This window comes from Bactrocera neohumeralis, chromosome 6 (assembly GCF_024586455.1).
Source record: "Bactrocera neohumeralis isolate Rockhampton chromosome 6, APGP_CSIRO_Bneo_wtdbg2-racon-allhic-juicebox.fasta_v2, whole genome shotgun sequence".
NCBI lineage: Eukaryota > Metazoa > Arthropoda > Insecta > Diptera > Tephritidae > Bactrocera > Bactrocera neohumeralis.
This window is the reverse complement of record NC_065923.1, coordinates 75,383,984-75,411,664: the sequence shown is the minus strand read 5'-3', so window position 1 is coordinate 75,411,664 and position 27,681 is coordinate 75,383,984. Positions and strand designations below refer to the sequence as shown.

The 27,681-nt window shown below is 35.6% G+C and overlaps 1 protein-coding gene across 1 annotated transcript; it reads left to right on the top strand.

Annotated features, from left to right (window-relative positions):
* On the top strand, positions 1-27,170 carry LOC126761791 (ecdysone 20-monooxygenase). The gene is made up of 8 exons (XM_050478183.1): positions 1-507; positions 22,120-22,438; positions 23,527-23,725; positions 23,926-24,321; positions 24,399-24,573; positions 24,636-24,875; positions 24,952-25,164; positions 26,470-27,170. Exons 2-8 carry the CDS (start codon positions 22,129-22,131, stop codon positions 26,578-26,580), a joined length of 1,644 nt encoding a protein of 547 aa, XP_050334140.1. The 5' UTR covers positions 1-507; positions 22,120-22,128; the 3' UTR covers positions 26,581-27,170.
* The last annotated feature ends 511 nt before the right edge of the window (positions 27,171-27,681 follow it).

Here is a 27,681-nt window from a genome sequence, read left to right as displayed (position 1 = left end):
GAGCTGCAGTCTTTGAGAAGCGCGCGCATTTGAAGGTTTAGCAGACGGCTAGTGTCGAAGCGAGCGAGCGTTTACCTATAAGAACAGACGGTGCGTCCGTCGGTTTTACGTTAGAAAAAAGTGCAGAACAACAAAAATTTGTTAAAATCTAATGCTCATACGGATATCAGTGGGGAAAAAAAGCAGAAATTAGAAAATATCCTCAAGCCGAAGGCGACGAGAGCCAGCAAGTGTTTAATTAATTTGAAACAAAACGGTAATAAATACAAATAAATTTTTTGGTACCAAATGTGCACGAGTTGTGCAATAAATATTTACAGTTATGAATTAGTTAATAAAAAATTACCGTTTGTGTGCTGATTTAAAACAAAAGTGTTTGGGATCCAAGATCCAAGCTGTGAAATTCGTCTATGAACATTGTGTGACATTGAAGCCGCTGTCTAGCTTTAATGGTGTTACAACAACAATTGTTGCTGAGCAAATTCTTACGGGCAAATAGTAAATAAGGTAAATGAAAGTGTGTGTAATTGCTGTTTTTGTATAAATCTTATGTATACTGATCAAAATTGAGTAACAATATTAAACAGCGTAATGAGTGAGCAACAAAAACTGGGGAAAGGAATAAAAATAAAAATAAAGAATAAAAATTAAAGGAAAAGAAAAAAATATAAAATATAATTTCTTTGATAATTTAGGTACTGAAAACAATAACAACAAGAAAAACCTTAACTTCAGCTCCACTGAAACTAGAATATCCTTTACAAATAAAATAAGGAATTTAATTATGTGCGATCAGTTTGTTTGGCAGCTATATGCTATAAGAATCCGATCTGTACAATTTTTTCGGAGATTGTACCGTTACCTTCGATAACAGTTCATGTAAGATTTTGTGAAAATATCTCGTGAAATGAAAAAGTTTTCCATACAAGGACATGTATTTGATCGTTCAGTTTGTATGGCAGCTACAAGCTAAAGTTGTGCGATCTGTACAATTTTTTTAGAGAATGCACCGTTGGCTTGGATAATAACCTGTGTCAAATTTGGTTACAATATCTCAATAAATGCAAAAGTTTTCCATATAATGACTGATGTGTATTCGATCAGTTTGTATGGCAGCTATATGCTATAGTCCGCCGATCTCAACTTGACTTGGATAATAATTTATAGCGGATCTTGTAAAAATATCTCTTCAAAAGGAAACAGTTTGCCATACAAGCACTTGATTTTGATCGTTCAGTTCATATGGCAGCAATATGCTTTAGTGGTTTCATCTTAAAGATTTGTTGGAGATTATAGCGCTGACTTGGGTCTTGATCCATGTCAAATTTCGTGAAGATATCTCGTCAAACAAAAAAGTTTTCCATACAAGCCCTCAATTCTGATCGTTCAGTTTCTATGGCAGCTGTATGCTATAGTGATCCGATATCGACAATTCCAACAAATAAGTAACTCTTTGAGAAGAAAAGAAGGTGTGCAAAATTTCAGAGCGATATCTCGAAAACTAAGGGACTAGTTCACGTATATAAAGGTTCGAAAGAAAATGCAACCAATGTCTACCATACAAAAGCCTAAGCGATTTCAACATAAGACCGCTAACCATATTAAACAAAAGTTAAACTATACAAACACTAAACTCAACTGAAGCTGTGATATATGCAATTATATAGCTGACGATCCTCTCCTATACTTCTTGTAGACTTCAGCAAACTATAAAAAGTCATGGTTTCTTAGCTGAACCTGACTTAACCTCTAATAGCAACACATTTGAGCGCGCACAGCTTATGATTTTCCACCAAACAAGCGCTATAATGCAATAGAACACTAAACAAGCCAGCAGTATACCAACTGGCTTATCTATATGCGAAGAGAAGATGCGGCTTAGACAAACATTTCTAACTTCTAGTCTTGATTTGATGTGCTCTGCAAGACCTATGCGGATGCGCTCAGTGCGCAAATTATGTAAACAAATCCTATAGAGAAATTAATATTTATTAGTAAAATTGTATATGCCACGCAATTGTTACGCCGATCGAGCGCAATCTCAGTAATCGGCGCAAAGGCAGACCAGCGACTTAGCTGCTAGTTGTATGTATGAATGTGTGTGTGTGTCTAACACCTGACGTGGAAAACTAAAGCAAAAATACACATTTACACGTATGTAAGTATGTGTGTGTGGAAAAAGAAGATGAAAATCACGTGCAAGGCATACATACATATACATGACACACGTACAGGCAGCAATACTGTGTGTTGTTGCGATTATAAGTTAAATAGAAAAATAGAAAAACATGAGTTTATTGCACCACACTATAAAATTAATGCTTTATTTGTATGCACATTTGCATATTCTATGCATTTCTATTGTGGTATTAGTGAAAATAAAGCAACAACAAGCATTTGCTGCAAATATCAGAATTTTTGCAAATTTTTATTTAGGCATTGACGCCAGTCGCAACTGCGAAAATTTTCAGTTTCGATTTGAATTTGGAAAATGAAATAAACAGCTTATTACAAAAACAAAACAAACAACTAAGAACGGTAACATCGATTGCATTGAAGCTAGGATATACTTCACTAATAAAGCACTCGATTCCGATCGTTCACTTTGTATGGCAGCTATAGTAGACCGATCTAAGTTTTTGATTTAGAAAATTTCTTTAGGACCGATCCAAATTCTGATCGTTCACTTTGTATCACAGCAATATGCTATAGTGGACCGATCCAAATAATTTCTTCAGAGACTATATTGTTGCTCTAAGGAATAATCCACACGCAATTTGGTGATGACAACTCGTCAAATAAAAAAGTTTTCCATACAACGCCATGATTTTGCGAGTTTGGTTTGTATGGTAGCTATATGCTATAGTGGTCCGATTTAGAAAATTTCTTTAGGTCACTTAGCGGTGCTCTAATAAATTATCTGTACCAAATATTGTGAAGATATCTGTTTAAATAAAAAAGTTTTTCATACAAGTATTGGATTTTTAACGTTCAGTTTGTATGAGGGCTATATGCTATAATGGTCCGATTTTTTAAATTTCTTCACAGATTTTAGTATGACTTTAAATAAAAATTCTTGTCGAATTTCATATAGATATCTCGTCAAATAAAAAAGTTTTCCATACAAGCACATGATTCCGATCGTTCAGTTTGTATGGCAGCTATATGCTATAGTGGTCTGATATCGATTATTTTGAAAAATGAACAGCTTCTTGAGTAGAAAAACAGGTGTGCAAAATATCAGCTCGAAATCTCGTTCAAAACCCCAAAAAAATTTATGCACAGTGGGCCAAGTCAAGCATATAGGCGCTTAAAATTTAAAAAATATATGTTTTTTAACGCGCATTTTACACACGTCGCCCCCTCCAAGCACATTTATTGACAAACATATTTCATGCAATGCTAATTTTCAGCGGACAAGATTACTTACCCAAAATATGTAGATTGTCTTGCGATAAGATTAGAATGACACGAGTTCTACCACCTTCAAAACGCAATAAATTTTGCTTGCGAGATAAGACGCAGGTGCTTACGAAACGTCTAGCAAATCTACGTACTCCGTTATAAAAATATTTAAAAGCAATAAAATGTTGTAAATAAACACGAAAGAAATTCGCAACAAAGTTTTTCAAGGTTAAGCACAAATTTGTTGACCAAGCATGACTTTCGAATTTGTCAGCAATCACACAGCTGTTTATCAAATTTCGAGAATTTGTGCAATAATTTTCACGGTCACAAGATTTTGGAACAAATTTGTTCTAAGTTTTTAGTTAAGCACTTTAGCTGCTCTCACGGAAAGCTATCATAGCATTACGAACGCAGAGAGTTGACCTTAAAATTTTAATCGCTATGTAATATTTTAACGATTATCGTATTTTCTCATTCATCAAAGACAAATCACGCAATGTAATGCCACACCCCTGTATGGGGTATTAAGTTTGCCAAGCAGTTTGTAATACCCAAAAGGAAGAGTTGAAAGCCCTATGAAGTATGTATGGACATAGTTCTTAGTTTTAGAGATATCCTGCTGAAATTTTACAAACGTTCTTTTCGCTCAAAAAAGCTGCTCACTTGTTGGAATCACCGCTATCGGACCACTATAAGATATAGCTGCCATACAAACTGAACGATCGAAAGCAAGTCTTCGTATGGGAAACTTTTTATTTGACGAGATATCGTCACGAAATTTGGCAAAAATTATTTTCTAAAGCAACAAAATAATATCTGAAGAAATTTTGCATATCGGTTCACTATAACATATAGCTGCCATAGATACTGAACGATCAAAATCGAAGTCTTGTATGGGAGACTCATTTATTTGACGAGGTATCATCACGAAATTTGGCAAAAATTATTTTCCAAAGCCGTCCTATATTATCTGAAGAAATTTTCTAGATCGCTTCAATATAGCATATAGCTTTCAAACAAAGTTATTGGTCAAAAGAAAGTCCTTGTATGAGAAACTTTTTAAGTTGACGAGATATCGTTACAAGATTTGGCACAGTTGATTTTTTGAAGCAAAGCTAGGACATCTATAGAAATTTTTCAAATCGGTTTACTATAGTATATAGCTGCCATACAAACTTAATGTTCAAAATCAATTTCCACCTCTACTACTGTTCATTTTGGCACCGCGGTAGAATTTCAAAAATATTTTTCATTAAAAACACGTCTAAATATAGTAATTACATAATTTTGCTTATTTATTTTTTTGCTGATTTGCACTTAGTCAGCCGTACGATTGCAAAATCCAGACACCACAAATTACTTACACACTTTTCCTTAACAAGCGCTTTATTAATATTTTTTAGTTTTTTTAGTCAATGCTAGCATTTTTTATTTGCATAAATTCTACACGGATATGCTCGAGCTTCGAGCTTTATTTAATTATAGAATTCGCGTGTGTTTACTTTTGTATAGCAAAAACTCCACCAAAAAGTCATTTGTGTGGCATTTTTTCACAGGTACTTGTTGTTGATGAAGTAATTTGATCTAAATGGGTCTACAAATAAATCGGCCGAAACAAAAACAGCACGGCATTACGCTATTACATTACTTAATATATACATATTTACCATAATTATATGTGTGCTTAACACTGCTCCAGCGCTTATGCTCGAAATCCATGGAAGCTCATTAAGCGTTCCAAGAGCAATTTACGAAAATATACCTAGCGATATGTCAGCGTTTTATTTTGACAATGACTTAGCAAAAGAATTAAGCAAAAAATTATATAAAAGCGATCTAAACATAACGCTACTATACACTGCTGTCTGTGGTAATTAACATTTCTGTTAAGTCATATGTTGATTTGCGCCTACTGTAATGAGTATAACTACTTAGCGGGCGGCAATGCTAATTAGATTATACTGCGTATAGCGATCACCAGACTATTAGCCAATGGTCATAATGGTCATATTTCGGTTTTATTGATTAAAATGAGAAAAAAATGTTGTATAATATATGTAATATCTCTACATATACAAAAGCTTCCATATTTATTTTTAATCGATCAGTTTGTATGGTAGCTATATGCTATAGTCGTCCGATCTAAATAATTTTTTCGCAGGTTGTATTGTATTATCAAATAATAATTCAAGCCAAATTTCGTTGAGATATTCCGTCAGAGAAAAAAAATCGTCATACAAATACTTGATTTTGATGGATCAATTTGTATGGCAGCTATATGCTATAGTGCTCCGATCTCAAACATTTCTACAGATATTGTATAGTTGCCTTGGATAATATTTCAAAAAAAAATTGGTGTGGATATCTTTACTTCTAAACAAGTTTTACATATAAGAACTTGATTTTTTTCGGTCAGTTTGTATGGTAGCTACATGCTATAGTGCTCCTATCTGAACACTTTCTTCAGAGATTGTATCGTTGCCTTGGATAATAAGTCAAGTAAAATTTCGTAAAGATTTCTCTACAAATAAAAAAGTTCTCCTTACAAGAACATAACTTCGATCGTTCGGTTCGTATGACAGCTATATGCTATAGTCATCCGATCTAAACGATTTCCTCAGAGACAATATGGTTGTCTTAAATAATAGTTCGAGCAAAATATCATGAAGATATCTGGTCACCTAAAAAAGTTCTCCATACAAGAACTTGAATCCGATAATTCACTAAGTATGACAACAGCTATCATATGATATGACGATATCATATGAAGATCACATGGAATAATTCTTATTGACTCGCTTGAAAAGGAAGGACCAGTGACAATTACATAGCGTTATTGGATCGTTTGGAGTACGAAATCGCTGAGAAACGATCGCGTTTGAAGAAAAAAATGTGCTGTTTCACCAAGTCAATGCACCGTGTCACAAGTCAGTGAAAACGATAGTAAAGATGTATGAATCGAGTTTCGAATTGCTACCGCATCTAAGGTATTCTCCAGATCTGGCTCTCCGCGACTATTTCCGGTGCTCAGATCTCAAGAGTATGGTTGCTGTGAAGAAACTTTCGTCGTATGAAGAGGTGATCGCCGAAACTGAGGCTTATTTTGGAGCAAAGAACAAATTGCCAAGCAAGAAATCAGCTACAAAACCGGTATCGAAAAGTTAGAGGGTCGCCATAATCAGTCCACTACAATTGATTGTCTTTTACTGTGTTAGGTCGAGACTTTTCTATAGACCTGTTACTATTAGACATTCAGGTGAAGTAACAAAAAAAAAAGAAATCAAGCAGCTAAACAGATTTGTAGGCGCTTTGCCGACAGCTGGTATACAATTGCAGAAGTTTTCCAACTGGCTACACAAAAGACTTTACATAACAGTCGAAGTATGATGCCCACCATGTTGACGGATCAGCCATCTAACCTAACCTTACCATCAATGTTTGATATTTTCGTTTACTGCGCCAGCTTTTACAGCAGAATTTGTATTATGTATATGTATATAATGATCTCATGCAAGCCTGGTATTTCCCCTTAAAGTCAATTAAGAACTAACAAAATTATTAAAATTTATAAAAGAATTGCTTAGAAGCGCTGCTTAAAATAGAATTTCGATTTTAAAATTGAGTAGAAGCACTGCTTAAAATAGAATTTCGACTTTAAAAGGCGCCGCTGCGCCGTAGGTCATACAAACCCGTATGGGGAATGGAAAAAAATGTGTGTGGAAAAAAACGCCAAAAATTATATAATTTCCATGCTAAGTGAAACCGAAGTCAGGTAATACCGACAACAATAAAAAATTATGTCCAAATGTAGCGAGAGCGAAATGAAAGAAAGAACGCCACACCGCATGGTTTCGCTTGATTCTACCACTCCGCTTTCAATACCACGATTTTTCATTGCCATTGCAGCTAAGTAAGGTAATCAACAAAAAACTTCGATACGAAATAATAAACAAACACGAACATGGAAGTCCATTAAAACACGAAAAAAAACACCCAGCGAATGCCGAAAACTTGTCCCAAAAATGCTATTAATAAAACCGAAAAATTCTTGTTTGAAATTCTCGAGCGCAACGAAAGCTTGTCTCATTATTTATGCAAATGACTTTCTCAATACATACCCCCCCTGCAAGTTGGATACCAAACGAACGCGCAGGCGAGCGCGCGCACGCCCGCGCAGTGTGGCGATTAATCGTTGTTGCGTCGCTGCTGGCTTTGAGCTGACTTGAGGTGGAATGTAATTTCGTTTTTTATTAACCTTACTTTTTCTTTTCGTTAACGCCTTTGGGATTTTGGTTATAAATTCAAGGTTGTTGTTGTTGTTATTGATATTGATGATATTTGTAGTTGTTGTGGCTGCCACTGCCATTGTTGTAACCAAATTCTTACTGCTTTTTATTTGCTTTCGTATAAAATATGCGCAGGCGCACAAGCGCTTTCTTCCTGTTGTTTTTGTAGTTTTCTTTGACTAAATCAACAAGTTTGCGCGCTGCGCGCTAAGATTATGTCACAGCGCTGAGCCAACGCGCGTCTACACGCGCACTTCTTTCACACGCCCTGCCGCCGCCAACGCTCAAAGCGCGCAGCGTTGACCAAGCGCGCGGTTTCTTAATTCATAGTCCAAGCGCTCGGTTTTTTTAATTCAACGTGCGCCAGCAGAGCGCATCACTGTGCGGTGGGCTGGCATTTCTAATAGCGAAAATATCATTTCTAACGCCTGGCTTGTGGGAAAAGTCGCTGGTAGCTGATTATCGTGTGCCGCCGACCAGCCGCGCTGCCATTGTCACTGTGGCGACCATGGCCAAAGCTGGCGCGCGTTCGTGACAACGCAGCGACAGCGGCGCAGATACACTTAACCCCGCGCCGTGTCTTTGCTGCCGCAGGCGGTTCATTGTCCGTCAACATGCTGCAATAACAACAACCTCAAATGGTAGCGGCGCAGAATTAACGAGCTGGCAGCGAGCGTGCCCGATGTCGGTGCAGCAAAAATAACAACAAACGCTATTTGCGCAATATACGTGTGAGTGCGCGCGCGTATGTATGTGTTTGGGTGTGTGTCTAAAAGTAGAGGCGCTTCTAATGATTTGTCTATTTTGTACGCTTATTGCTGTTGTTGTTGTATGTTTACTTGATTCCTGTTCCACTTCCATGAACAATATAGAAAACATGCAGAGGCAGCCAGAAGACAAGCACAAACAGCAAGAAGAAGAAGAAGAAGCCGTAGCAGCAGCACCAGCAGCAGCGAAGCATTAGAAATAGTGCCTCAAGTCGGGTGGCAGCAGCAATAACAACAAGTTCGCGCAAATCGCTAGAACAGGAAGCCGTGACCGCGACTGCTGGCCAACAACCACTTTCAAAAGTCCAAATAACAGCAAACAAGCGGCCAGCAATGGCAGCAACAACAAAAAATAACAACAACAAGAGCCAAAGAGCTACCAAAAACCAACAGCAAAGCAGCAACAATTCTAACGTCGCAATAGACAAACGACCGTAGACAACAAGCCAACAAATCAACAAACAAGCAACCACAATCCACCGCAACAACAGCAACAACATTGATAATTATCGCCAGGCGGCTTTCTACGCAGCGCTGTTGTTGTTGCTGTAATTGTTGTTGCTTTTCGTTCGCATTGAACATTGAAAGTTGTCCATGTTGGCCTCAGTTCGGCAGCTCCGGGGCTCCGTGGCGCGGCGGGCTCAGAACAATTCTCGATTTTAGCTGCTCTTTGCTTTCTCAGCCGCTTTGGCTTTTACTTCTAACGCCATTCTAAGCCGCGACCGGCGCTGGCACTGGAAGCGCAGAAAAGTGAAAGACGTGGCCGCCGCTTCACCGGCGAGACGGCGATGGTGTTGCGCCAAGGGAACTCGCGGCCGCGCAAATGGTCATTGGAAGTGAGGAATCTTGATGTGCTGCTGCGCTGAGCAAGAAATAGCGTTTGCTTGGCCTGGAAGTTGTGTGAAAAATAAAAACGAATCGGCTTGTTATGCACACCGCGGCCTGCTAGTTACACATTCTTGGCAGATCAGCAAATAAAAAATAAAATTATGAACTTGGCATTTTTGTTGAAATAATTGAGAAAAATTTAATTTTATTCGCAAGGTGATTAAGGGGTTAGGTGTAGTCATAAATTAGAATTCATACAAGCACTTGGCGCCGATCGTTCAGTTTGTATGGCAGCTATATGTTATAGTGATTCGATCTAAACAATTTCTTCAGATATTACACCTTTGCCTTAGACAATAATGTATGCCTAATTTCTTTGAAGATATTTCGTCAAATGATAACCTTTCAAAAATCAATGCCCAAGGCTTCCCAGAGCAAACATAAAGCAGCAGTTTACTACGCAGACGCACATGTTTCCGCCTTCGCATGAAATCTAGTCGCAGAGGCGCCGCATCCCGAGAAGGCGAGCAATACCAAGCAGCAAAAAAGGAGCTGAAGCATGCCATCGATGATAGCAAAAAAAAAAAAAAAATAGGAGAACTGACGCGAGGATGTTAACAAAACCCCTGGGAACTTGGGTGTAAAATATTAATGAAGAATCTCGGAATTCGAGTAAAGCCGCCTGACTTAACCGCAGCCAAACTGGATCACATCGTAAACGCACTTTTCCTCACACTCGAAAAAAGGGTTAGTGGTCCAGAAAAGACTCTAAGATTTCCGCAAATCCCTCAGTTCGTCCTCGAAGAGCTGCAAGAAGCCACTGACAAGCTCACGGCCAACAAATCTCCCGGCCCGGATGGGATCCTAGCAGAAATTCCGAAAATAATTGCTGCAGAGCGACCGGCAGTACTATTGAATATGTACGACGACTGCCTCGAAACCGGAATATTCTCTGAACTCTGGAAAAAGCAACGGCTGATGCTAATCAGTAAGGGGAAAGGAGATCCCAATTTGCCATCAGCATACCGCCCACTATGCAAGCTTGACGTATTATATATATACATACATACATATTCAATCGTGTTTCCTCACTTCCTCTTCCGCAGCTTATATATACATATTTATGCGCAGTTTATCTGCCATTCATTGTCTGTATATATGTATAGTTTAACACCTAGTGGACTGGACCCATTTGAACTTGGACTACTTCTCATTGCGATAATTATCAGCGTTTACTAATTCTTTGTACACACATGGTATATATACATATGTACAGGGGTATGTACGTATTACTAAGCAACTTTTATTTTCAATGCCAAGTTTATTTGCGACAACAACGATAACAACAACACGGATAGATAATAAAAAAATTTGCAAACAACAAATGTGGCTACTCGGTTGCTGCTAACAAGTTAATTACACTAAGCGATAACGCGCAGAAGTACACTCATGTGTATGCATGTGTATGTGTGTATGTTTGGTAGAAGATAAGGTTAGGCTAATAATCACTGGCCGACAAATCATGTGAAAATGCGCTACCACTTGTATGCGTGTGTATGCTTGCTTAACGCTGAAGTATTTGTTTGAAAGGCAAACAAAAAATGAAAACAACAACATTTTGGCGAGCAACAAACATTTTAATGGTGCATTAACTTATTTAATAACTATTTTTATACCTTGAAGTATAACCTATACTAAGTTTGTCATGATGTTTATCATGCCTAGAAGGAAATGTTGGATACCTTTCAAAATATTTATATTAACGATCAGTGTGACGAGCTTTTTCAAGTTATTCTGTATGTCAAGCTGTCTCGCCATTTTTATATATGCTTACTAGTCACTTAGTTTTCGAGATATCGGTCTGAAATTTTACACACATTTTTTTCTCTTCAAGAAGCTGTTCATTTATCGGTATCGCTGATTTTGAACCGCTAAAGCATATAGCTGTCACACAAACTGAGCAACCGGAAGCAGGTGCTTGTATTGAAAACTTTTTCTATTGAAGATATATCTTCACGTAATTCGATACAGATTATTGCCTAATATAAAGGTACAATCTCTGCGAAAATTACTCAAATCGGATTACTATAGCTTATAGCTGCCATACAAACTGAACGATCAAAATCAACCTCTTGTATAGAAAACTTTTTCATTTCAGAAGATATCTGTACGAAATTTAACACAATTTATTGTCTAAAGTAACAGTTTAACCTACAAAAAAATTTTCAGATCGGCTGACTATAACTTGTAGCTGCCATACAAACAGAACGAACAAAATCACACTTTTGTATGGAAAACTTTTTCTATTATAGAGATATCTTCTCGAAATTCGACACAGACTATTGCCAAAGATAACGGTACAATATCTGAAAAAATTACTCAAATCGGTTTACTATAGCTTATAGCTGTCATACAAACTGAGCAACCGGAAGCAGGTGCTTGTATTGAAAACTTTTTCTAATCAAGTGATAACTTTACAAAATTTGGCGCGAATGATTACCTAAGACAGGGGTACAATCTCTGCGAAAATTACTCAAATCGGATTACTATAGCTTATAGCTGCCATACAAACTGAACGATCAAAATTACACTCTTGTATGGAAAACTTTTTCATTTGAGAAGATATCTGTACGAAATTTAACACAATTTATTGTCTAAAGTAACAGTTTAACCTACAAAAAAATTTTCAGATCGGATGACTATAGCTTATAGCTGTCATACAAACTGAAGGAACAAAATTACACTCTTGTATGGAAAGCTTCTTTATTTGAAAAGATAGCTTAACATTTTTGTGTGTAAACTTTTTTTTTGTGCAGCTTATTATAGCTGCTTTGCAACCGAAGTTAATTTTTTATTATTTTTATTTTATTTTTAATGGCAGTTGAGCGCTTATTAGCCTTCAAACAATGTTGACCTTGAAAATTTTAAGAATTTGCGCATGTGATTTTTTAAAAGTGGCATATATGTATGTGTTTGCTAAACATACATATATGCCAAACATACTACATATGTACATACATGTAGCAACAACAACAAGTAGTAACAATGGTAACAATTTTTTCGCCACCACGGTGCTTAAGCGTGCTGCGCTGCTATGATTTAATTGCTTTGCCAAAAATGTCTATTGCTAATTTTCGTCTTATGTTGTTGTTGCTATACTAACTTCACGAAAAGAATGCCTGCATTAACATAAATTAAACATTAGTGAAAAAATTCGCCAGCAAAGTTCGTTGAGCTTCGGCGCGCGCGCTTTGCCGCTCCAACTAAGCATATTTTAGACATTTTATGTTGATATTTATTGGCTTTTACTAATTTTGTATGATTCTAGTTGTTGTTATTATTGTCGCTCGCTGCGCACACATTCATCTAATACCGAAAAGCCGGTTTCGCAGATTATTTTCAGTCACTCAGTCGGTGATTTGGACGCGCGGCATGCAGCTTTGGCATTAATGCTTCCTCCCAACAAACATAACAACAACAATTAACACGAAAAAACATGCTAAGACACAAGCAGTCGCGGCTTAAAGCACGCACGCCAAACGCAATAACATCAATGCGCAGAACAACAACAAAACGCGCACAGTAATCAACGCCATAACAACAATTAGAACAGGCAATAGTAGCGATTGCGCGCAGCATTACAGCCACCGCCAACTTGTCAATACCGGCTTTTTACGCGCGCGTAGCCGACGTGTAGACAGCTGCGCTAAAGCGCTGCGTTGCCGCCACACTTGAAGCCTTGCCGGCCGGCTAAGTTGAGTGTGCGGCGTTAGCGTCTAATGCGCAAGCGCAGCGCTTAGCTGCTTCTAATGGACGCTACGCTGGTGGCTGGTCTCATCTTTCGCATACCCGCGAATACTGTTGCTGTTGTGCTATGTTGTTGGATCGGCTGAGCGCATATTAATACGGGCAATTATGAACTGGCTTTAATGTGCGCATGCGCGTTGCAAGCGGCGACGTCGCGCGCGGCGAACATATGCACACAAATATTGGCGGGCATAGCTTCCGAAACTAATTAAAAGTAAATAAGTGTACATATATGTGTGTGCGTTCACTTGCAGGCATGTGTGTGTATGTGCGTTGACATGAACGGCGCGTCTTGCAAAGAAAGTGAATTTTGCGCCAACCGGTTGGTGTGCTGGCCCTGGGCCTAAGGGCTTGGCTTATAAAATTCGCAGAAAATATATGGCTAAGTAACTTCTGCTGCTGCTTCGCGTATTATATAACACACGAAAAGTGTGTTAGCCGTACGCGCACAGCAACTGGACTGCCCACTTCTAGCCAAGTTCTGCTTAGTCTGCTTTATGTTCTGTTTTATGCTTATTCACACGCGTCTAATGCTTGACATTTCGGGCGGAAGTTCGCGCATTAAGCCGAAGAAGGAAGTGCTCGTCGCATTTATTCAAATGTAGAATGAATTTAGCTGTTCATAGTCAGAAAAAACGTGTTTCACATGCATACTCATTATGTTCAGATGGATTTGTGGTCGATAAATGTGTTTAGACCTCTCAATTAATCCACGCGAATGTGTTTGCACGCGCACACGTTGCTTAGAATAAAACTAAATTTAGACTCAAGGATAACTAGAAAGCAGGTTCGCTATGATTTTGCTATAAATTTGCAATGACTTCGTTCTAATTTTGTGTGTTAACACAAAGAAGAATTCGTCAAATGAAAAAGTTCTCCAAACAAGTTCTCCATCCGATCGTTAGTTTGTATGTCTGCTATACGCTAAAGCAAGCCGATCTTAATAATTTCTTCGAAAATTTCTTCATTGTCTTAAGAATAACACACGCCAATTTCTGGAAGAAACCTCGTCAAATAAAAAAGTCTTCCATATAAGCACTTGATGCCGTTCTTTCGGTTTGTATGGCAGCTATATGCTATAGTGCTCCGATCTAAACAATTCTTTTAGAAATCGTACCGTTACTTTAGATAACTGTAAATCTCAAATATCACGAAGATATCTCGTCAAATGAAAAAATCGTCCATACAAGGACCTGATGCCAATTTTTCGGTTGGTATGACAGCTATATGCTATAGCTATTCGAACTGAAAAAATTTTTCGGAGGTTGTACTGTTACCCTAGGCAATCATCCGTGTTAAATTTTGTGCAGATATCTCTTCAATGGAAAAAGTTTTCCATACAAGCGTGTGGTTTTGAATGTTCAGTTTGTATGGCAGCTATATGCTATAGTAGTCCGATTTGAGTAACAGAGAATATACCGTTATCTTGCAGAGAATAAGATACCGTTATCTTTTCCAAGCAATAATCTGTGTGTTATAGGGATCAGAATCTTCTAATACTATTAACGAAGAAATAAGCTATGTTAAATGTCTTGACGATATCTTGTCAAATAAAAAAGTTTTCCATATAAGAACTGCATTCCGATGGTTCAGTTTGTTTGACAGCTATATGCTATAGTGCTCCAATAACGGCGGTTCCGACAAATCAGCACTTTCTTCGAGAGGAGAATACAAATGCAAAATTTCAGGTCAATATACCAAAAACTGAGAGACTAGTTCGCGTTTATAGATACCTAAGGGCAGACAGACTGATATGACAAAATCTACAAACGACTTCTGATCAATTATATATAGTATATGTATATATCCCTCCCCAGGGTTGTGCGCTGGGTTTCAGACCCGCCACGTGAAAAACACCCCCAATATAAAGAAGAAAACAGCCTCGGATGAGAGACCTGCTTTTGATGATGACCACTCCAAACGCCTTAGGAGTTAAGATTTAAGGGTATGCACCTGGAATTTCCGGTGCCTTAATTGTGAAAGTGCCGCTGCCAGCTAGTTGATGTCGTCGTAAAAAAGAAGGTTGACATCACTGCCGTCCAAGATGTGCGATGGACGTGACATGGACTGAGGCGAGTAAGCCCTTGTGGCATTTACTACAGTGGCCATATAAAAGCAAATACGGTGTGGGATTCGTGGTGGAAGAGAAAGTTCAAAAATATGAAGCTAACCGCTTTTCTAGAACCGTTCTGATCTTTTTTCCTCCCAGAAACACCTCACCCTTTACTGTCTACCAATGAAGATATCACCATTTCGTACCACCATTGTTATGTATGTCTGTGATTTTCTTATGTATTTGATCGCGCAGAAATGATCACACGTGAGATCTGCTAATTTTATTCATCCCTTAGATGAATTTTGGTCTTTCTAATATTAGAACAGAATTATTCGACAGTATTTATACACACGTAAAACATGTGTTCTTACCAAGGTCTGTGTGTGTCTGTATGCTCTCTGTGCCGCCGTGACCGAAACAAAAATAAAATGCGATCAGCATGTGATCTCTTGCCACAAATAGGTCATTTTGTGGATTTCATTTGTGAGGCAAACGAGTACAAAAAGGATTCGCACGCGGCGAAGCATTTCTTTCAGTGCTCATCACGTGTTTGCGATAGCGTCTTTTTGTCCTGTGGTCCGTATGCCGTCTAGTATTCCAGTGCGTTACAATAGTAATTGATTAATAAATGAAGATAGTAATATAAAAAAAAAAGATTGTAAAATTAAAAAAACATTATAAAATTAAAAAAGGAAAAAAAACTAGAATGCTTAACGCCAACAAAAACGTCAGCTTGTCAACCGACTAATCGTGCATTTAAATTACTGTAAATCTTACTACGTTTCATTCATTAATCCCGCTAGGCATATAATCACCCAACCGATCATATGTGTTTGAGTTTATGCAATATTGTTTGCGTATTTGTGTGTGTGTGTGTGTAAACATTAAAGCAACGAGATCGCTTTCTTCACGCGCCGCACAGCGCTGGCACTGATAAGAGAACGACGATTGTCGTCATCGGCGATAGCTTCCACACAATGCAAGTGGCCCACTGACATTGAAATTTGCTGGCTATCTGTGTGTGCGTGTGTGTGTATGTAAGTGCATGTCAGAAATAGACCTACTGAAATGGAAAAGTGCTGATAATGTGTAAATAATAAATAATGATAGTTTTAAAGAAATTTTGTGGAAATACTATGTGTAGTGGTAATTTAAACTAAAAGAAAATAGTAAAAATAATATTTTACAAAACAAAAAATTAAAAAAAAATTATTTGAATATTTAGTAATTGGAAATGATTAATTAAATGTTTTTGAATTTTATTTTACTGAAATATCAATATTTAACAAAAAATTTTATTAATAAATATTTTTTCTTTACGTTTTAATATAAATTATAACTTACATTATTAAAAAATTGCGTGGAAATAACGCATTTAATTTTTAAGAAAAATAATTTGACATAATAAATTAAATTATTTTGAATTTTATAATCAAAAAATGTAAATATATAATACAATTTTTCACTAATAAATATTCAAAACGATTTTTCTTTCTTTTTCAACAAACATTTTAAGTTTAATTTTTCAAAAATTAATTGAAAACATTAAATTAAATTATTTAATTTTTTATATTCAATAAATTATATTATTTTTATTATAATTATTTTATTCCAAATATTTTTCCTTTAATTTTTGTTAATTTCTCTTAATTTTTTTTTTTAAATTATTGAAATTAAGAAATTAAATTGCCAAATTTTTACATTTATAAATAATTTTTTTCTAGAAATTTATAAGTTTAATACAAATTTACATCAATAAATAATTAAAATATATTTTTTAATAATGAAAGTTAATTTTTTTATTATAATTTAATTGAAAATTACGAATTAAATTATTTAGATTTTTTTATAAATGATAAATTAAATTATTAAATTTATTCTTAAAAATTGTAAATATTTAATAAAAATTTACATTATTAAATATTTAAAACAATTTTTCTTTATTTTTCAAAAGAAATTTTGAGTTTAATTATTCAAAAAATAATTGAAAATATCAAATTAAATTACTTCGATTTTTTACAAATGATAAATTAAATTATTTAGAATTTTTTTCCAAATATATAAAAGTTAATAACAATTAGCATTAATAAATATTTAATATACTTTTTCTTTATTTTTCTTTAAAAAATTGCATTTCAGTTAATAAAAAAAGTTATTGAAAATAATAATTTAAATTGTCCTGATTTTTAATTAAAAAATAATTTACGGATTTAATTAATTTGAAGGCTTGTTTCTAGAAATCTAAATGTTTAATAAAACTTTACATCAATAATTTAAATTTTTTTTTTTTTTAAACAAATTCTCTATTACATATTTTAGTTAAAATTAATTACAAAAATTAATTTAAAATAATGAATCAAATTATTTAGATTTTTTATAAATTATTTCGATTCTCTTAGGAGAAATAAATTGCATTATTTTGAGTTATATTTTTTAGAAATATACAATTTTAAAAATATTTCAAATAATTATTTCAATACAAATTTTTAAATAATTAAAAAAGAAATTCGATAAAATGAATTAAATTATTACGACTTTTCTTACATGCATTAATTAAAATTATTTTCAAAAATTGTTGGAAATAATGAAATAAATTGTTTTTATAAATACTTTACTAACTTGAACATTTTTTCTTGAAATATATGTAAACGTTACATAAAAATTTACTTAATAAATATTAAAAATATTTTTTAAATAATTTTTTGCCATATAATTTTTATTTAAATTGATTTATATTTTTTCAATTGACATACTTTTTTACGATTTTTTTAATTATTTGAAATTTTTAAAATAATTTTTTCGTTATAAAAATACAATTTGGTAATATAAAACTAATAAAAGTGAGAGAAATATAAAATATTGTGGAAAACACTAAAAAATGCTTGAAAATATATGTTTAATATAAATTATTCAAAACTTTATTGCATATAACAAATTACATTTTTTCGTTTTTTTTTAATATTTGAAAAATTTTTTTAGTACTTTTTTCTACATCAAAAAGAACTGGTAACATAAAGCGAATAAAAGCGAGCATAATATAAAATATTGCGAAAGTTTTTTTTAATTATTTCACATTTTTTCTATAATTTTTTCTATATTAAAAAACATTTGGTTATAAAAAAAATATAATACTCCGAAAAAATAATAAAAAAAGGGTTTGCAATAAAATTTTAATTGAAATTATTCAAAAATTTATTTGTACATAATGAATTAAATTTTTTCGATTTTTTTTTAAATTATTTGAAATTTTTGAATTACATTTTTTCTATTTTTTTATTATTTGAAATTTTTTCTATATTAAAAAAAATTTGGGAATGTAAAGAAAATTATAAAATGCTTCAAAACATTTTTGTCGATTTTTGTTTAGTTGGAAATTTTTTAATAAATTTTTGTACATTAAAAATAAATTGGTAATATATAGTATGTAAAGAGAATGAAAGCGAGAAAAATATAAAATACTGCGAAAAACAATAAAAAATATTTAAATAATTTACAAATTTTTATTATTAAAATATATATTTATTCAATTTATTTATATGTACACTTATTTTATTAAATTTATGTGTTTTTTTTTTTTTAATTTTCCTAACATTCCTTTTCTGAGATAAATTATTATTATTATTATATTTATTTAACATATCTATATTTCTCTTCAAATTGCATACGAATGAATTGAACTCCCCCTTCACTTCCCCATTTCAATTTGCGCTCACTTGCAATAAGAATATTAACACTCTCGCCACCCACTCAAATCCACACAGACACCTCCTCAGGCAACCACACACTTGCATTTGCTTCTTTATGTCGATTTAAACGAAAATTAAAATAAAAATTAATTTCAAAGTCATTTAAAAAGGTTAACAGCAAACAAATTACGGTAATTTTCCTGCCTAAAATGCAACAACAACAAGCAGTGATTCACAATTATTTGCACCGACGCGATTATGCATATTCCCACACCTATTTATACACACACAGGCACACAAATGTGCATAAATCAGTTGAGCTCGGCGGCGGTCTCGTGCGTTGTCGGCGGCATGCCATCTACATATTGCCCACACAAGTGTGTGTGTGTGCATGTGCCTACCAGCTTGTGATCACGTACAAATTCTTATTGATCACTGCGTTAGCTGATCTTGCACACACACCCAAATATACATATGTACATATATACCGGCAAATAATTCAGCAATCGGCGCTTTGGCGCAGGTGGTGATGCAGCGTTCCCCACAATTTCGTTTTGGGGTTCGTGCTTTATTTGATGCAAAGTTGAGTGAGTAATTTTCACGCAGTTGACACTCTTGTTTTGGGTGTTTTGGCAGTTTTCGCTTTGGCTTTGCTTGAATTTCACCATTCTTCTTTCACATTTCCGAGTTGACCTATTTTAGTTTGTTTTTGTTTACGTTTCTGTAATTTACAATTTTTTTGTTGGGTCTTTGACCTCAAAATTTGCTGACTGCATGGGTTTTAGGAAAATTCGAGACCTTGATATTGAAATTGAATTGGAAAATAATGGTTTGTTATTAGTTCTTCGAAATATGGAATATTTATTTTACCCTGGAAAGGGTATATTAAATTTGTCACGAAGTTCGTAACAAAATGTTCAGCATGGAGAGCTCAGTCGATTTAGCCATATCGGTATACTTTTTCTTTCCAAGAAGTGGTTCGTTGCTGTTGTTTTTGTTGTGGCGGTTATCTAGCCTGCATTTAGGTGGTTTAATTGTCATTGAAGTCAAAAGAAACGTACTGTTTCTACAGGGTCGGACCGTAGAGGGGCATTTGGAAGAATTAACCTGGAGTAGCCGTCGAGTAACATACCTTTCCGATTAACATGGCCTTGCCGCTTGAGAAGGCAGTATGAACTGCCGACTAAAAACATTTTAAACATTCAAAATATCTCTTCGGATAGAACAAAGCCTTGTACAAAAAAGCTTACTCGCACCGGTAGAGAAGGGACTTCAACCTGCTTGTCGGAAGCGCCAATCACTATAGCAAATAGCTGCCATACGAACTGAACGATTCGAGTTAGAGTCCTTGTTTGGAAAACATTGTTATTTGAAAAGATTAAAAGCGAGATAAAAATTACTTTCTCGAATTAAATATAAAATATGTCAAGGCGATAAACGCCTATAGTTACAAAGTCCAGCCTTAATCTGTATTTATTTTATAAAAAATTATTTATATGCAATTTTAAAACGCCTGTGTTCAGATGAAATCTACTAAATGAACTTGTCGATTAATTTTGCAAATCTGCAAATCTACATTAGGGTGGTTCAGAAAGACAACGAAAATGTTTCTAAATTAAATGCCTTTCACAAAAGTTGTTCATATGTATAATAACTCTACTTATTTTTAAAATTTTTACGGAAATGTTTAGAACAGTATAAATAACTAAAATTTCCATATTTAGGGAACCCAAAAACGATTTTTTAATATAAAATTTTTAGAAAAACGTGCTTTTTTCTAACTAAAATGCTTTTCACAAAAATTGTCAATATAACCGTATTTATATCAAATTTTTTAATATAAATAATATTTCACATTAGGGTGGGCCAAAAACGATTTTATCGAAAAATTTTCTAAACAAAATGCTTTTCACAAACATTGCCAATATTTGTAATAACCCCATTTATTTGAGTAAAAATTTTAATATAACATTTCACATTAGGGTGGGCCAAAAACGATTTTATCGAAAAATTTTCTAAACAAAATGCTTCTTACAGGAATTGACAACACCTTTAATAACAGTACTCATTTTAAATTTTTTATATAAATAACATTTCACATTAGGGAGGGCCAAAAACAATTTTACCGTAAAGTTTTCTAAATAAAATGCTTTTCACAAACATTGCCAATTTTTGTAATAACCCCACGTATTTGAGTAAAAATTTTAATATAACATTTCACATTAGGGAGAGCCACATACGATTTTACCGACAATTTTTCTAAACAAAATGCTTTTCAAAAAAATTGCCAGAGTTAATAATAACCCGACTTATTTTCAAATTTTTGGTATAAATAACATTTTACATTAGGGAGGGCCAAAAACGATTTTTTTCTTTCTTAGTGGCGTCTAAGGACCTCTTTTTCAAAACACCTATAGAAAAAAAATATATTCGACTTTTTCTACCCACCCTATTCCACATGCATCTTAAGATTTCACAAAAAAAATTAATTTTTTTTTAAATGAACCCTCTTAATATGAACCATTTGTGATTGCATTTTTTTCTGTTTATTAATATATTCGTACACACTTAACAGCAACAATTAAGCATTGCAATGTCAATTGCAATAATTGCTTGAGATAATAAAAATATGTATGTAACAAATACCGGTTAGACGCGACGGCTGGAAATCAAGCAAAATCAGACCAAAACGGCGGCCGGACGAGACGAATCAACATCAAAACATACATACAAACAGTCGTCGCAAAATATGTGCATGTAAGGCAAGCAGAGGCGGCAGCAATCAGCGCTCAGTTTTGCTTAATTCATGAAAAATGTGCTAAATATATATTAAATAAATTTGGGCTAAAAATATCTTGCACGGCGGCGAGGGAACGGGGTCTAATAAGTGGCTTGTGTACATTGCATAAGCTGTGACTCGGCCGAATTTGCGTGCACAAGTTGGACTACAGCAAGCTGTTGACTAGAAATAGCGCCTAAATTTGTTTGAGAGACTTCGGGGAAACAAATTCAAACTTCAACAGTGTCGGCAGCAACTGAGCGCCAAACTTGTGTGCGCCTGCATTGACCACATTTCGAAGTAGAGCACTTGCACAACCGCTTACCTACTGACTGACTTAAATTCTAGCGCACGACATACATACACACATACTAAAAGAACCGATACACACATACCAAGAAAATGGAGTCATACTCATGCAAAATTTTTAGTTTTTGTAGCGCATACTCGCACTTAAAATATTTTTAAACCATATTTATATAGATATGTGTATTCTTTCCAGCGTGCTCCCATGGTTATGGCCGTGATTCTATTGATCGCAATCGCTGTACTTTTGGCTTTCTACTGCAACTTTCATTTGGGCAAGGGAGCGACCGTCTATCTAAAGCCGCTGCTGACACGCTATCTCAGTAGCAATGGTGGATTAGCCGCTGCCGACACCCGTCTGTTCAGGCCAGAGGATGAGGCCATGGAAATACCACGGCCACGCAGCGTCTGGGACATACCAGGGCCGCTGCCAATACCTTTTCTCGGCACGAAATGGGTATTCTTTGTGTTCTTTCGCAAATACAAAATGTCGTTGATGCATGAGATGTATGCGGGTGAGTGCAAAAATGTTTCCGAAATGATAAATATATTTCTTTGAAGTATTTTTAGATATTTGTAAAGGGTGCTTTTTAAGAGCTGTTGTTTTAAAGAAGCAATAAACTCATATAATTTTAAGTTATGGTAAATAATTTGGCTTTGTGATGATGACAAGGGTCTGCCATGATGTTTTAAGAGACCGTCGCGGCTAAATTCCAGTCCAGAGGCTCAATTTTCAACCACTTTTTGCCGCAATTGGGACCGTATGTCAGCAATAACGCGCCGAAGTCAAGGAGTCATTCGTTTCGAACTTATCTGACAAAACTTCGCGACTTAATATAACCCCGCAAAAAAAGCTCAGCCGTCCAGCGGTATGAATTTCACGTTCTTCGCCCACAAGCCCATGCCACGAGACAACATACGGTTACTTTGGTAGGTTTTAGTAATATCGAAGAACTCTTCTCCGCTTTCGTTCTCCTCTTGTTATAGTTTTCCTTCGTTGTCCACACATGCTTTCGGTAACGCGAAGGTTAACATAAGTTCTCATGGAAGATTATAATCAGAGCCTGCCAGGCGCCAATCAGGAATTCTTTCAACTGAGCTTGTGCGGCCGGTTCAATAATTACGTGCATAGAAAATACTAGAAGACCTGCCAGTATTTTGAAGAGACGGGGATAATTGTGGTATTGGCTTACCAGCCATTTTAGCAGGATATCACCCTTGCTAACTAAAGTGACAGAATACCATTTTCTCCAACCAAAAGTACATCTTAATCAGAATATTACTGGTCTCGACCCTAAACGGCGTGAACTAAGGGGAGTCCTTTTCACGCAGTAGCCACTTAGAGGCTGTGGAGGCTTATTCCGAGGCGGCAACTATTCACCACGTCACCGGAGATTGGAAGTTTTTAATTTTTTAAGTGGAACCTTCTGACGATTTTGGTCAGGGGCTGCTTATTAGGTATTCACAGTTAACCTAAGATCTTACTGATCTGAGTTCAGCATTGTTATAAATATTTTGAATTTTTATTTAAAATCTCAACTTGTGTCTAATATCGTGAATACCTCCAAAATGACACGCTTCTTCTTTCTAATATTTTGTTCAGACTGGCATCGCAAATACGGTGAAATCGCTTTAGAAGTGTTGACCTCTGGCCTGCCGATTGTGCATTTATTCAATAGGGATGACTTGGAAAAGGTGCTGAAATATCCCAGCCGTTACCCCTTTCGACCGCCCACTGACATTGTCGTGACGTATCGACTATCGCGACCAGATCGCTATTCCAGTTTGGGCATCGTGAATGAGTAAGTATTTTAGGTATGTATTGTACGTATGTATTAAAGTAAGTATATTAATACCGTTAAGGTTACACATATTTTACAAATCCGGAAATATGAAAATAACTTTGGTGACGGTTCTCAAGTTTTGATATTCTATATATTCGATTTCAATATGGTTTTGCTGCCTTTGCTATTTTTCGATTATGTCTCTGCAAACTTTTCAGACAAGGCCCCACCTGGCAGAAGCTACGCACCTCACTCACCTCTTACATCACCTCGCCACGCATACTGTACAACTTCCTGCCCGCCCTGAACGTGGTTTGCGACGATTTCATTGAACTTTTGCGCCAACAACGCGATCCCGACACGCTCGAGGTACACAACTTTGAGGACATCGCCAATTTGATGGGCTTGGAAGCCGTATGCACGCTTATGCTGGGTCGTCGTATGGGTTTTCTGGACAAAAGTGCTCAGCAACCGGAAAGCATACGACAACTTGCGAGTGCGGTGAAGCAACTTTTCATCTCACAACGGGACTCTTACTATGGCTTAGGTTTGTGGAAGTATTTGCCGACGAAAACTTACAGAGAGTTCGTGCATGCCGAGGAGCTTATCTACGAGTAAGTGTTGGGAAAAAGTGGGCAATGGTCAGCCCTGTGAAGGTGTGACACAGTTATAGACTTGAAACTGATTACAGTGTTATTTCCGAGATGGTTGACATGGCACTGAAAGAGGACTACCTCACGTCGGCGAGCGATGAGAGTGAGGCGACTTTGCGCAGCATATTCTTGAATATACTGGAACTAAAGGATCTTGATATACGTGATAAGAAATCGGCAATTGTCGACTTTATAGCGGCGGGCATTGAAACGGTCGGTACGCTACAACTAAAAGCCAGAACAATATTTGAAATCTATTTACTTTATATTCACAGCTCGCCAACACTGTGCTCTTCGTGCTCAGCTCGGTGACCAACGATGAGAAGGTGATTGCTGGCATATTGGCCGACTTTTGTGAATATCGTAAGACGACTATCACGAAGGAGGCAATCGCCAAGGCGGACTACACCAAAGCTTGTGTACAGGAATCGTATCGCATTAGGCCGACGGCCTTCTGTTTGGCGCGCATACTCGAGGAGAATATGCAGTTGTCGGGCTATCAGCTCAAAGCCGGCGTGAGTGACACTTTTTCGTGGCAGATTCGACTCAAAATTATGTAAGCTTTTGTTATGTTTTGTCTCTTTTTTGTAGACGGTTGTGCTTTGCCAGAATATGATTGCCTGCAACAATGACGCCAATTTTCCAAATGCCAAAGAATATCGACCCGAGCGTTGGCTGGATGAGAAGGGTCAATTTACGGTAAATGTGCCGAATGCATGTATTGTCGTGCCATTTGGCATCGGAAGGCGTACCTGTCCGGGCAAGCGGTTTGTAGAAATGGAAGTGATGCTGTTGTTGGCTAAGGTATGGTCTGACTTATAGAACAGAGTATATTAAGTAGTTTGTAATACCTAAAAATAAACCTAGGAGACTCTATAAAATATATATCTTAATATATAATCAGCGTGACGAGTTAAGTTGATTTTGCCTTTTCCATCTGTATATCCGTCCGCCTTAAGATCTATCGTAGATATGGAGAGTTTGGTATGTGGTTCTCTGACTTCTGCACCAATTCGCTCCAACATTTTTTGAACTGTCGGTAAATCACTTAATAGTGCTATCCCTTAGCAGTAGGTCAAGTGTAGAATCATTCCATTCAGCCTTACTGCCAAGAAAAGCGTTAAACTTCGTTGTAAAGTTTACCCTTTTTAGTAATGCTGTCCCTCGAGAGAAGAGCCAGTACTGTTTCACCATTTAGGGCTTTCATTTGTAGGGACGAGATTACGTTCCCTCTGCCAAACTCTTCTGCTGTCATTTGAAGTATTGTATGTCAAGCTGATTGATTGACGACTAAGCGAAGCGGTGTGAGATCCGCCATGACCTTCTGTGCACATATGCAATAATGAACTCTTGCGCAGCTGCAAGCAAATTATTGAAATGATTTCGAAGTTTGCGATGCTTTCGAAGCCCAAACCACCGCTCCATGTATAATAATCGGTCTCACGATCATTGTGTACATCCATCTGAAATTACTTGGCTTGCAGCGCAGGGATTTCCCGGAGCAACATTAGTTAACCCACCTCTATCCTGTGGGGTTGCATCTTCTGCGCCTTCGATCTTATTTCGTGATCTGTGATATTTTCCAAATTTCGTAATTGGAAGAAAGTGAGACTAATTGACCCAAAGGATTTCGTCTTCTTACTGGATATGAAGATTACCTTTGTTGCCCGCCATGGACACTAACCGACCAAAGTCAAGTTCAGTTATGAAAAAAAATTTTATTTGAGGAGATATTTTCATCAAATTTGGCATTGGTTTTTGGTCAAAAATAAACTATAATATGCGATGAAGATTGTTCAGATCGAACTATGTACTGTAACATATACATAGCTGTCCTACAAACTGACTGATCACGCTAAAGCCTTTGTAGGGAAAACATTTTTGTTTATTAATAAATCTTCAAGAAATTTTACACAGATTACTACATTGGGTGATGCTACAATTTCCGAAGAAATCGTTCAGATCGGATCACTATAGCATATAGCTGCCATACAAATTGAGCAATCACTACCAAGTTCTTATGAGCAATTTTTGTTGTTTTTATTATTTCTGTAACCTGTGAATTGAAAACATAGTATATTTTTAATTGAATCTAATTTTCCATTACAGCTGCTGCTCGCTTACGAAATCAAATTCAAAGAGCCGTTGAAAACGGAATTTGAGTTTTTGCTTGCGCCTAAAACGCCACTAACATTAATAATGAAAGATCGCGTCTACTGAAAGAACGCGCTGGACACAGCAACACACACACACATGCAAAACGCGCTGCTACGATCGTGCTATGGCGTACCAAACCGACAACCGCGCAGCTTTTGTGAAATATTTGTAAATTCTTATGAACGAAAGGCGAAACTCTACAAGAAATATTTTTAGTAATTTAATAAAACACAATGACGAAGGTTGTAAATACTTAAATTTTATTTTACACACACACACACATACATACATATATGTATACATGCATAGTTACAATTGTGAGCATTTTTGCGTAACGAAAGACTGTCTTAATTTTAAATTGTATTTATAAACTTAACGAGGAAATGTTGCAATATTTACCCAAAAATTAATAAAAAAATATATAAGTTAAAAAAAATATGTAAATGTGTATATAAACACTAATGTGTATATAGTTATTGTAAAATGTGAGCAAAAAAAAAAAATAAAAAGCAAGCCAGATGAACTTTAAATGTTATAAAAAATATTATATTATAGACATTAAAAATAATTATTAAAAATTAAAAAAAAAATAAAAAATATTTAAAAATTGTTAAACATAGAATTTTAAAATAAAAATAATTTTAATAAACATATATGCATTTTATATAATTTAAAGAGCAGACAAACAATTTAAACCACAGTTAAGTATTAAAGATAATACTATTGTGGGCAAAAAGTAGTAAACTTTATGCATAATTTTAAAATTCTTAATTTATTCTTCAAAATCTATGTTGTCCCCCTCAAAGTAATCCCCTTTAGCTTTAATAAATTTGTGCCAACGTTTTTTCCTATCCTCGAAACAGTTGTTAAAGTCAATTTCCGGCATAGCCTTCAATGCGCGTAGCGACTCACATTTAATATCTTCAATACACGCTAACTAAATCGAAAAATCAATTATCTCGCTTCTACTTCTAATTAATTAAAGCTTTTAAATTAGACTATAAAGCAGAGAGACTCAACTGAGAAATGGTGACTGCTCTCGCGTCATTACTAAGAGAACTACTATGAGAGCTACGTAGTAAGCGTTCAAGTGCCAGCCAGCTACGCAGTCGAATTCGAACTTATAGCAAAGCAAAGGCGGCAACTGTACTACTGAGCGGCAAC